Source organism: Cynocephalus volans, chromosome 1, assembly GCF_027409185.1.
Source record: "Cynocephalus volans isolate mCynVol1 chromosome 1, mCynVol1.pri, whole genome shotgun sequence".
Lineage (NCBI taxonomy): Eukaryota > Metazoa > Chordata > Mammalia > Dermoptera > Cynocephalidae > Cynocephalus > Cynocephalus volans.
This window is the reverse complement of record NC_084460.1, coordinates 267,030,115-267,043,196: the sequence shown is the minus strand read 5'-3', so window position 1 is coordinate 267,043,196 and position 13,082 is coordinate 267,030,115. Positions and strand designations below refer to the sequence as shown.

The 13,082-nt window shown below is 36.5% G+C and overlaps 1 protein-coding gene and 1 pseudogene across 6 annotated transcripts in view; one reads left to right on the top strand and one right to left on the bottom strand.

Moving 5' to 3' along the window:
• The window catches only part of ALS2 (alsin Rho guanine nucleotide exchange factor ALS2), a 71,927-nt gene that overhangs the window by 15,465 nt on the left and 43,380 nt on the right, over window positions 1-13,082 (top strand). For all 6 annotated transcript variants that reach the window (XM_063092388.1, XM_063092409.1, XM_063092418.1 and 3 more), the window contains 4 exons: window positions 1,139-2,076; window positions 7,136-7,493; window positions 9,695-9,863; window positions 10,772-10,868. In XM_063092388.1, the coding sequence (XP_062948458.1) occupies window positions 1,139-2,076; window positions 7,136-7,493; window positions 9,695-9,863; window positions 10,772-10,868 (1,562 nt within the window). The remainder of the gene's footprint in view (window positions 1-1,138; window positions 2,077-7,135; window positions 7,494-9,694; window positions 9,864-10,771; window positions 10,869-13,082) is intronic.
• Window positions 5,451-6,536, bottom strand: LOC134388972 (securin-like; annotated as a pseudogene).

Genomic DNA, 13,082 nt, shown 5'->3' with positions numbered 1-13,082 from the left:
AAGCCACCATTGTGTTCTTCCTTACATAGATGTTGTGATGCGTTAATTTGATGTATACGTATATCTGCCATGTATAACAGGTCAGAGATAAAGTTTGAGGTTTTTCCATCATCAACTCAATTGCTGCCTTGCCGGGAAACAATAGTACTTACTTCTTTATTAATTTAAAAAATGCATTAAGTCTCTGGTCATATGGAAAAGAAGGGATAGTGGGCTTTTGTTCAATGTTTTTTAACACTCTTGGCCAAGTCTTTGTTCTGTTTGAATTTTTAGCCAGCACAGATCCTACGTACATGCTCACAAACTCCCATAATACTCCAGTAAAATTAAGACTTGGTAGCATACCTGTATACAAATAAGATCATCATTCATGCACCCAGCTCACTAGTGCCTTTCATTTTAATTCTAAAGCTAACCAGTCATTCTGACAGGTTTATTTGTTTTTGCTTTGTTTTGTTGTGATGGTTTGCTTTTTAAACAAACTTTACCTCAGAAAGGCTATCTAGTATCTAGTTCACACAATATTATATATATTTATACAATATTATATAAAACATTTAAAAATTATACATAACATGATATACAACATGAAGGCAGCCAGGTCTTGTTAACACTGGTGCTTTCTGTATAACCTAGAGGCATAAAGCTAATTTCTTAGTTTTGACCAAAATCAATCTCTAATATTTTTATACCATTACATAATTTTCCGCTGCTCTGACTTATTTAGTAGTAAATATTCTAGATATTAGTAAATGTGTCTGTTTTATCTTCTGCTTATTTTGTCTTAACATGGTTATTATTTTGTCTTTGAACCTTGGAATCTGCTTCTGTAATAGTCTATGATGATAGCTGTTAGAAGGGGATCAGTGCTAGGAGTTTGTAAGATCAAGCTGCCTTCATTTGAAAGCAGCCTCCTGCAATTTGTAGAAATCCTCACTGCAGTGCAGAATGTCAAAAGATGTTATTTGTTAAAAGATGAATACATGTGAAACACAGTATATTGAACCAAATCTCTATAACTGTGCTTTTGAAAACTTGAAAAAAATCCTATTTTGTTAAATCTAGAGGGGACTAAAAGTTAGCTGGTAAAATATCTGGTTAATTCACCAAGCTTCTCCTTTTTTTGTTTAATCTTCAGATGGTGAAGTCTACAGCTTTGGGACCCTTCCCTGGAAAAGAGAACCAGCAGAAATTTGTCCAAACAGCCCCATTCTAGAAAATGCCCTGGTTGGACAATATGTTGTTACTGTGGCCACAGGAAGTTTCCACAATGGAGCAGTGACAGAAAGTGGTGTGGTGTACATGTGGGGGGAGAATTCTGCTGGCCAGTGTGCAGTAGCTAACCAGCAGTATGTGCCAGAACCGAATCCTGTCAGCATTTCTGATTCTGAGACCAGTCCTTTGTTAGCAGTCAGAATTTTGCAGTTGGCATGTGGCGAGGAACACACCCTGGCATTGTCGATAAGCAGAGAGATTTGGGCATGGGGTACCGGTTGTCAGTTGGGTCTCATTACCACTACCTTCCCAGTGACAAAGCCGCAAAAGGTAGAACATCTTGCTGGGCGAGTGGTGCTACAAGTTGCCTGTGGTGCCTTCCACAGCTTAGCGCTTGTACAATGCCTCCCTTCTCAGGATCTGAAGCCAGTCCCTGAAAGATGCAACCAGTGCAGCCAGCTCTTAATTACTATGACCGACAAAGAAGACCATGTGATTATATCTGACAGTCATTGTTGCCCATTAGGTGTGACACTTTCAGAATCCCAGGCAGAAAACCCTGCCAGCACTGCCATCAGCCCCTCCATTGAAACCCTTGACCGCCAGGGAGAAGTATTTGAGAACTCTCTTGTAGAGAATGATCTGCCCATTGCTACTGAACTGAATGTGGGAAGTGTTCAGACCACGAGTGGTGATGCCATTTCTTCCCAACAAAACATCATGGGAAGAAGTGAAATTTCTTCTGCCAGAAACACACCATCATACCCTGACACCCAGGCAGTAAATGAATACTTGCAGAAACTGTCAGATCATTCAATAAGAGAGGACTCAGAGAACGGTGAAAAGCCGATGCCATCTCAGGTACTGGTAAATTTTATAATGTAAAGGTATTTCTGGAGTTGAAATATATGAGCTTTTCTTTAGAAACTTTAAAATGCTTAAGGCTTGGTAGCATCTTTTATTTTTTTGAGTTTGACTATAATTGTTTTATCAGGTAAGCCTAGAAAAGGAAAGAACCTAGATTAATTTAAAATCACTCTTTATATTCAGGTTCTGGCCCTTTATGATGTTGAAAGGTGTCATGCTGGGCTTGTTTTGTAAGTTGGAAAATACCATTTTTTTTTTCTTGCTAGTCCTTTTCCCCCCATGGCTAAGATAATGACTTTTGGTGGGCTCCTGAATAGTTTAATCTAATATGACTATATATTCGCCAAGATTCTTCTGAACTGTTTGTACCACTTTTCAGGGTTCTGTAGAGAAAAGTCCTTTTCTTCTTTAACAGGGAAGGTTGCTGTGTGATCCTTGAATTGTAGGCAGACTTAAAACTTACAGGCATTACGTAACGTAGTTTTTTGTTTTTGTTTTTGTTTTTTTTTCGCCCAGTTATAGCTGTAGTCCTCCCTGGGCTTTATTTGGGGAAGGAAGGTTAATGTTTTCTACATCTTATTTAAACTATTCTCATTTGAAAATGTGTGGCAAAGTACTTATTTATTTATTTTTAACTTTATTATTATTTTTTTACATTCTGAGATGTTGCAGAGCATTTGGCAGGGAGGGGGAGGGGGAAGGGGGAGAAGAATAGGGTGGGAAGAGGCGGAAGGGGGCTTGTGATTGAGGCCTGTGGCACCACCCTCATTCCAACTGGAAAGCCCAGGGGTCTTTCAGTGGTGGCTTGGTCATCACTGGGCTGGATGCAGACATTGTGGGCGGCGTGTGACTGAGGCCCTTGGCCTTCCACCACCCTGGCTCAGGAGCTTGAGGTGCTTCCAGTGGCTGCTGGGTGGTTGTCGCTGTGCTGGGTGTGGATGTTGTGGCGGGGCGTAGCTGGGGCCCTTGGCCCTCCCCCCAACCTGGCTTGGGAGCCCAGGGAGTTTCCAGTTCTTCTAGGTTTTATAGGTGTTCTTTGGTGGTGTTAGACCTTTACTGATTAATATCAGAAGTTTGTCCCTGATCTCTGGGTTTTTTTTTTTTTCTTTCAGTTCTATTTTGGATTATTCACTGTTCCCACCACTTAAACTCTGCACTTGAACTAATTTGTTGTCCTTTGGTTACTTCTAAAATGGGGGAACTTCCTAAGGGAACCAGCACTTGAGCCCTGTGGTTGAACTAAATTGCTGCTTTGCTGCTGATTTTCCAGGGAAGGCTTTTTGTGCAGCCCAGGTTTTAATTGTTGACCATGTAAGCACTTCCAGGTCTTGTGAGGCCTGGTACACCTGCATTATGTGCAAAGTGGTCTGGGCCTGAGTCTTTTCAGCAAACTGCACCCCTGCAGTTCTATACACCTGATCAGTCTCCCCTGAGTGGTCCTGCGCTGATTGAAGGGCAGATCAGCTGTCTATGCTGTGCCCCAGTGTTCCCCTGGTGGACCCATCTCCACCCACCCCCTGTCCCGCATTCTAAACACTTCTCATAGGACGGACCCTGTGCCAGTCCCTTGTGATGACTCACCTGTCTCTGAGTGGCTCCTTTTTTCAGTTTTCTGTGGCCCCTCTTATGTGTGTCCACAGGAACCCTATTAGTGGTCTAGCTGGCCTGGGGGCCACCAAGGACCTCTTCTCCCCTGAAGCCTCTGAGCAACTTCATACGAAGGGCACAGCAGTGGCTTTTGCCAGCTCTTGCTCCTTGTGCTCACCAGGGCCAGCCTTGAAGTGGCTGGGGCTTGGAGTGGTTGGAGTAATCCTTTCTTTCTCTCATCGTGGCTTCTGCCTTCATGAACTCCATAGGCCTCTCCTTCTCTTACCCTGAGCTCTAGCGGCACCACCTTGGCAGTTGTTGCTTTTTAATAGTTGTAAATTGGTTGATTGTGGGAGAGGGTGACGCTGGGGACGGTCTATTCCTCCATCTTGACCAGAAGTCCTATGTGGTAAAATAGACAAAAGCTATTTACCAATAGCATATAGTAAAATTTGAATCTCCCTGCTTAAAACAAATAGTTCTAAAAGGATAATTTCTGTTTTTTACTCTTAGTGTAGCCTTTTAATTTTGCTTTTACCAAAACTCTAAGGTAAGGAAATAAAACAAAACGAAAACATCTAATAATAAAAGAACTGCCTTATGTTGGGTTTTTTCAGGTTTTTGAAGCCACATACCCACTTGATTCTTTAATCCTCTTGTTTACTCTGTCAGAATGAGAATATGGAGGTATTTTTAGAAATAGTCTTCATTTTACAATCTGTTCACTAAACCTTGTGGATATTTACTTTTTTAAAAAAAAATTAAGAACAAGCTGTTTGGAGAAAGGTATTATAAAAATCTAAACAAAACAAATGTAATAATTTAACAAGAATGTATGTAGAAAATTCTTAGACCGTACACGCTTATAAAAAAGCTTGACTTTTACCAAAAGTCATTCCTCTAATTTTTAAAATTTAAAATTAAAAGTTTATTGTATATAGTTTATTTGATTATTATATTACCATCATTGAAATTCATTTTCCTTTGGACTTATTTTGTTAAACATTTAAAGTTTTCGTTTCTTATGCTAGTTTTGGCAGCATGTGTTTTTATTAAATTTAATTCATTGTAAATAATGTCTCAATCATACAACTAATTCTTGAGGAATTTATGTGATTTAGGACAACTTTTTTCCTTTCTGGTCAGATATAACTGAGAGTCCCTCACTTTCATGAAATAAACCAAAATATTTTTGGTTGACTGGGACTCCTAAAATTATGTCTTTCATCAAAATTACTGGTCATGTATTATTATTATTTTTTTTTTTTGGTTTATTTATTTACTTATTATATTCTTAAATATAATTAAGTAGAAGGGGCTAGTTGGAACAACGGTTTTAGGTATATAAGGTAGAGTTTTGTGACTTTCCTCTACCTAATGGTAAAAACTCCCTAAAGTAGTCACCCCTAAGTACCATCACTCCTTCTGTTATGAGCCTTTGTAAATAAAGATGGAAATAGTGACACTAGTTCTTCTGAACAAGCCATTGTGAGAACCACAGCACCAAAGAAGTAATAGGCTTTGTATTTATCTTTTTTTAACATCGTATATTTGTATATTTTGTTGACTATTTTAGTTACAGACTACTCATCTGCACAGAAGCAGCTCTTCTGAACTCAGTATTTAATTCAGTAAAATGTATTGCATACCTATTACATGTCAGGCACTCTGCTAGGCGCCAGGAACCAGAATCCTTTAAGAAAATCAGAAGCCAATGTGTTTTTGTTTTTGTTTTTGTTTTTTTTCTGACAAAGAAATGCTTTATTAATACAAACACACACAAACTATAAAGCACTAAGGAATTTAAGTATCTATGTCATAGCAAACAGGTGGCAATTCAACATCCAGGCTCGACAGAATGCTTGAAGGAGACTGCAACAGATTAGACTCCCATGGCTTGAGGGGCCATCTTTACAGGTGAAGGGGGCCCCAGGTGGAACAGCTTTGTGAGTTCTCTGTCCTCATCGAGGATCTTGAGAGTCACTCCATTCAAGGGGAGGTGTGGAATCTGGTGCTCTTTGGGCAGATCAAAACTTTCAAAATCTAGAGGATTGAAGAGAAGGAATTTTTCTATTTCTAGGTAGGTGTCATCTGAGGCAGGAACAGAGCTTTTTGCTTTAACAGTCTTAGTCATGTTTTTGGCAGAGAGGGTTGGCTGTTTTTGTTTGAGGGGTCAATTAGTCTTTACTGACTTTTCTGTAGCTCTGTTGACAGTTCCCAAAGCCTTTCTAGCAGTTTTAGGTGAGGCTGGTGGAGCATCGAACATTTTGCCAACACATGGTGTTGAAACCTGAGATTTCCCATCTAAGGCTTTGACTGAAGGCCCAGACCCCAGCTTTAGCCCATCCTTAGGAGCCACGTGGGTGCTTGGTTCTCTGTTTTCCTTATCAACAAAGATCAGATAGCCATTCTGGATTACTCGTTCACTCGCGTTGCTCCCAACAGCCAAACTCAACCAGCACTCCGCAGCTCAGAAGTCAATGTTAAAAAAAAAAAATTTACTAGTTTGGTTTTTAATTCAGTTAATTATACAAATTAAGGAATGTGTATAAACCCTTTGGGATCTTTGTGTAGAATCAGAAGCAAATTTTTCTGTGTAACCTATGCTGATAAGCCAAAAGCTTTTTTTGTGTGTTTGGTAGGTACATTTAATTACTTTCCTTTTTAGTAAACAATGGTGTTTGACAGCTTAGAGTAAGTTTCAACAGATTTTTTAATAAGGTATTAGAAAACTTTAGTTCGATTTTCTAATACACCTATGAATCACACTAAGAACATTGGTTCCAAATGTTTAATTATTAACCTATGACATCCCTATGGTAGCGAGAGCAAAGGTAATCCTGTAGCTTGTCTAGACCCTGGATCATGGAAAATAACTCATTCACCAGAGAGTAGAAGGACTTGAACTTCAGAACATAATTTGGAGGATGATAGGTCAGAATTTTTTTCTGCCTGTATATGCTATATCTACATTTCCATTTATAAAACATTTTAGGAAAAGCCTTTTCTTAAAATCTGATTTTTTCTGCATTGTTTAGTAGTAATCTGTAAATTTTCCTGAAAGTGATCGATAATAAAACTTGCATTTTTTCAACCTTTTATCCAGACACAGTGCACCTTGTATTAGAGGCAATGTTTTCCATACCTTTCCTTCCTCCTACCCCCTTACTTTGCTTAATTTTATAAAAGCAGCTGGAGCTTATTTTTAAATACCATGGAAAAACATAACACCCAGACAAAAGGTAGTACTTTTAGTAAGAAACTGTATTTTGAGTACTTATTTCCATATGTTATGTTAATTCCATGATCAGAAGGGGATACCTTTAAGTTGGAGATGAAGAGGCCTTCTTTCCTTTCAGATTCTTATATGCAAATAGTGATGGATGTTAAACTTTCTTTTTACTGATTGCTTGTTGTATAAAGGATTATATTTTTATATGCTTTTTTTTATGTGTGTACATTTTAGCCTCTTGTAGAAGAAGCAGTTTCTAACCTTCAGAGCCCACCAACCACAAGCACCTCAGCCCTCAACAGCCTGGTGGTCTCTTGTGCATCTGCTGTTGGTGTGAGAGTGGCTGCTACGTATGAAGCTGGTGCCTTGTCTCTTAAGAAAGTTATGAACTTTTATAGCACAGCTCCTTGTGAAACTGGAGCTCAGGTGGGCGGTAGTTCCATAGGCCCAGAAAGTCTGAAAGATAGCAGAGAAGAACAGGTTAAACAGGAATCAATGCAAGGAAAGAAAAGTTCAAGTCTTGTGGATATCAGAGAAGAAGAATCAGAGGGAGGCAGTCGAAGACTCTCCCTCCCTGGATTGTTGTCACAAGGTAAGGAAGTAGCCAGGTTTTTTAAATTGACTTGGTGGATCCAAGATGCTTCTGACATCACAGGCTATGTTATAAAAATTAGCTTTCCTAATTACTGAAGCTGACATATTCAAATGTCACTTGGTCTCTGTTTCTGCTTGTAAACCTTACTATGAGTCTTATTTTATTGCTCTGGAATGTAGAAGTAACCTTCTTATTTTCTAATTGTTGGGACCTATGCTCCTGATAGATGAGGTTGCAGATGTGACCACCGGATAAGTGAGGAATTACTCTGCTTGACCCGAAGGAGGAGATAATTTTTAAGCTTCAGTAAGAGAAAACTTCATTTTCTGAAACCATTTGCAATAAAGTTGTTGGAGGGTTAAGAATATTACACAGTTGATTTTTCTGCATTTCTTAATTCATTCAGCAATCTCAGCGATGTAGACTTTTGCTCCTCATAAGTGGCCTGCTGACCAGCAGCCTCAGTATCATCTGGGGTCTTGTTAGAAATGCAGAATCTCAGGCTCCACTCCAGCTTTATTGAATCAAAATATGCATTACGACAAGATCCCCCAGGTGATTGGTGTGCACATTAAAGTTTGAGAAGCATTGGATTAGACCAAGACTTGGCAAACTTTTTCTGGAAAGAGCCAGAGAGAAATATTTTATGGTTTGCAGGCCATACAGTCTCTGTGACAACTACTCAACTATGCTGCTGTTATGTAAAAGCAGCCATAAACAACACACTCATGAATGAACAAGGCTATAGCCCAATAAAACTTTATTTACAAAAATGGTGGGCCCTATTCGACCCATGGGCTATAATTTACCAACCCCTAGTTTCTACCATTTTGTGCAAATCTCCACAGTTAGGAATTCTAGACTGTACTAAAATGTACCTTTTCTACTCTGCCACATTCCCTATGCTTGTTCTGCTTACTGCACTGTCTTATGCCACTGAGCACTTATTCTGCCTCCTAATTCTCGTTGCCACTAGATTTTCATCTATACAAATAAAACCCTTAGTCCTGATTAGTTTGAATATCATATATCTATGTAAGAAAGCCCATGAGTTCTAAGTTTGAAAGAGAATCTTGTGCCAAAACTTTCTTATTCTTAAATGTCCTTTAGCATTTTAAGTATAGGTATATTTGAGATCTCTTGGAACCACAAATGTGGAATATTGATGTTTGTCATGTCATTGGACCATATGAAATATGCAGTCCCACTTAATGTTACATCCTGAGATTAAGTTTTACTTAGTAACCCGAAGTATCCTTAAAAAAAATTCTACATGTACTCTTTTTCTCTCTTTCTTTAAAAATTATCTGCAATGCATCCTTGAGGGAAACTTCAAGTAGGTTTGAGTCTCTGTATGCATACAAATGGCACATGAACCAGAAGAGAGGTTGATTTTAGACAATGATGATCATTTTTCTTGGCCCACAAGGTAATGACTGAGTGACTAAGCCTACACTTAGTAACACTTGATGATTTTCTTCAAAACTTATACTAGCACCAAACATTGTTTATATAGTGTTTATGTATTTGTTATAATTTTGAACACTATAAAAGATGGCAGCATTCTTTTAAAAGGTTATTTAACTTTTCTATAAAAAACTTTGAAAAACTCAGGCAAAATACAAAAGCTTTTTCATACTTCCCTTTTATGATCTTTTTCCCACCCAAAAAATTTTTAAATTTTCTATCTACAATGAATCCTTTATTATAATTATTCATAATATATTTGGACCTTGGATTTGGCTTGGAAAGCCTTAACTTTTAACTTTGCTTTAAAATGTGAAAAATATTTGTCAGCATTAGTATAGTATTTTGTTTGGCCTATTTTTTAAAATACAAGTTTTATAGGATGTCACTAAATGTTATACAGAAAAGGATTCTGTGGCCAAATGTTTGGAAGCAGGGCTGGGTTAAACAAATTTAAACAGGGTTTTTAATTAGAGGACATGGCAGTGCGTTCTGCAGCTAATGTGTCTATTAAACTCTGCAGGGGAGATAGTGGAAAGATAGAATGTAGTAGGGAGCAATTACCAATCTCATTCGACTGTTAATTCCACTTTTCTGCAGAGAAGCTATAGAATAAGCTTCAAAAATTTTGTGATAGTGTATTTCTTTGAGAATCTTCAGTTTATTAAAATGATATCTTCTCTTCCCCCATGGCTTCCCACTCCTTCATCCCATCTGTGGTTTGTTTTCAGTTTCCCCCAGGCTCTTAAGAAAAGCTGCACGGGTGAAAACGAGGACAGTGGTTCTGACCCCCACATACAGTGGAGAAGCAGATGCGCTGCTGCCTTCTCTCAGAACAGAGGTGTGGAGCTGGGGCAAAGGGAAGGAAGGGCAGCTGGGGCATGGCGATGTTCTGCCCAGGTGAGTGCTCCCAGCATTTACTGCCAGGAATTGGCTTAAACTATAGCTTCTCTCCTGGGAAGGTCTCTAAATCTCAATTTCCTCATAGAAGAAATCTGGACCTTTCTAGCTCCAGATTATTAAGCACCATTAACTCTGATAAAAAGTTGTCACCTTAGTCTTAAGTTTGTTCTTAACAATGAAGGACTTAAGTATCCATGGTGCACATTTCCCTATCTTCTTTGATGCGTATTCATCTTGGAATACAGAAAAGGATGTTGGGGATAAGATGGTATTTCGTTGGAACATTGGAATGGTTCAAATTTTTAACTTATAAAAAGAGCCAACTGGTTTTTTTATCCAAAGGATGTTTCTCTGCCACTACCAAAATAACTATAATCGAAACATTAAACTATGTCTGTTCATGTACATCAGAGAAAAACTGTCATTTTGTTTAATAGAACTCTTATGACCTTAACAAATTAGATATTTGTGAAGTTTGTATGTGTGTAAATGGAATGATTATCTAAAGCAGTGAGTTAATATAAATGTCTCTATTCTTAGCAGAGTGATGGCAACTATGGAATTTTTTTTTTAAATTACCTTACTTCCCTCTACGATCATATTTCATTGTGTCCTAAGTATATTCTTTGCTATAATGAGTCATTTGTAGTTTTACGATTCTTTTAACAGAATTTGTGTTGTTAATTTATGTTGATAGACAAAGATTAAAAGAAAACCTTCCAAAACTTATTTATAATATTTAGGAAAAAATTGAACATATATCCATTATTTTAATTTTAATGTGTTTTTTTGAAATATTTATTTTTACTTGAAAGCACTTACTGTATAATCTGAGAAAGGCCATGATTCTTGCTGAGAATACTTTGACTTTGTGTTTGTGTGTATGTGTATGTTTTTCTTTTAAGACTTCAACCATTGTGTGTAAAATGTCTGGATGGTAAAGAAGTAATCCATCTGGAGGCAGGTGGTTACCATTCTCTTGCACTTACTGCGAAATCCCAGGTAGGAGTCAAACTATTAAATGCTGATCTTATTTTCATTGGAAGGCCAAAATGAGAAGATCGGACTTTTGTTTATTGAGTATCTGCTATGTGTCAGGCAGCAATACCTTACTTGGTCTTTGCAGTGTTTTATGTGGTGTTCTTTCCATTTTACAGATGAGGAAAGTAGGTTAAGAGAAATTATGTGACTTGTCTAAAGTCACACGTGATAGTGGAGCTTGGATTTAAACATTTGTCTGCCTGATTAAGAAGCTTTCTAAAGAAACTAATCTAAAATTAGAACCCCAAATTTTCCAGGGTATTTGTGATTATTTATTTGTTCTTTAATGAAGAAATCCATAGTAAGACACCAAGAAAAGAAAACAAGACTTTTTTTTTTTTTAAATTATGGGACCTGAAAGTGACCTCTAGCATTACTTAAAACCATGCCTATATATACATAAACCCTCCTAAGAAAAGAAATTATTTTAATTTATTGTTAAATATATTCAGATAATGATTCTTCACCAAACCCTTTATCTTTTCATGAAGCCAGTAAGGATTCTAAACCCTTTAAATATTTTATTTTAAATTTCACATCCTAACCTAATAAAAAAAAACTAAGGTAACCTATATAAGTATTAATATTAGGAAAGAAAAGGAGAATTTATTGTTATTAACATGACGAACCATCCAAAAGACTTAAAAATGAGAAATTATGAAGGTTGTCAGTTACAGAATAAACAAAGATTACTGGCTTTATTGTATACATACAGCAAAATAGAAAACATACTTGGGGAAAAGGCTGTTTACAACTATAGCAAAAGTATTAAGGATATAGAAATAATCTTTATAGGAAGTGCATAGAACCCGTATGACACAGACTCTAAAACTCTTCTAAAATATCATAAAAGAAAACAAGAATAAAGGGAGATTTTTATTTTTGGATGAGAACTGTCAACATTGCAAAAATGTCATTTCTCTCTAAATCATTAAATCAGTACAGTGTAAATACAGTATAATCCTCAAAATATTATAATATAATATTTACAATTTGAAAAATGATCCTAAAATTCTAAAAGAATAAACATAGGTGAGCCAGGTAGATTTTGAAAAATAACAGAAAGGAAGGGTGACATTTCCTCTTATAAAATGAATTATAAAACTACAAATAGATCAGTGGAACAGAAGTATGCCTACAGACTAGAGTTAGACCTTAGTATATGTGAGAATTTAGGATATGATAAAAATGAGTATTTCAAATCAGTTGGGGAAATAAGTCTGGTATTCAGCTGACGCTGTCAGAACCACAGGCTTCTTATTTGTGAAGAAAACTAAGATGACTTTATGTATTCTAATTCTGTATGCATTAAAGATGTAGTTAAAAAATAGAACCTTACATGTATAAGAACAAATTTAGGTGATTTTTCCAATAACCTTAGGAGTAGAAAAAGACAGCAGCAAAACTGAAAATTGGAAAGTAAAGATATATTTGTCTACATAATAATTTAGTAGTCTTGAACAGAAAAACAAAAAGAAAAAAGAAAACCTCACAAACAATAGATACATAACAAACTGGGGAAAAAAATATTTGCAACATATGTGATTGTGTTACTACTCATATATATAAAGAAAAACTGTCAAAGGGTATTTGTATTCCAAAAAGAAGTAGAAATTACCAGCAACAAGTGAAAAGATGATCATTTAGTAAACAAATTTAAGTTAAAACAACAGTAAAATATTTTTCTCACCTATCAGATTAGCGAGGATTGAATTTAATACTGAGTCTTGGTTAGGGTGTGGGAAAAAGGTACATGTAATGCTGGTGAGAATGTAAATCGAACATTGCTAGAAGACAGTCTGTGGATGCGTATCAAAAATCAGAATGTGCATATTCATTGACTCAGTTCTCTGCCTAGTAATTTGTCTTAAGGAAATAGATAGATACACAAATATGTATATTAAAGGATTTTTAATATATTTTTTCTAATATTAAAGAATTGAAAAGAATTTAATAATTTAGTGGGTTATTGTCTGCAATATACCTACAGTAGAGTTCTATATAGTTATTAAAAATGATGTTGTAAATCTATACTTATTGATGACAAAAATGTCAATTCATAGCATTAAGTAAAAAAAAAAATTAGGTCGCAAAATGGCATTTATAGTATGGTCCCATTTTGCACTTTTTATGTATATGTGATATCTAATATACATTAATATTTTTGGAAGGATA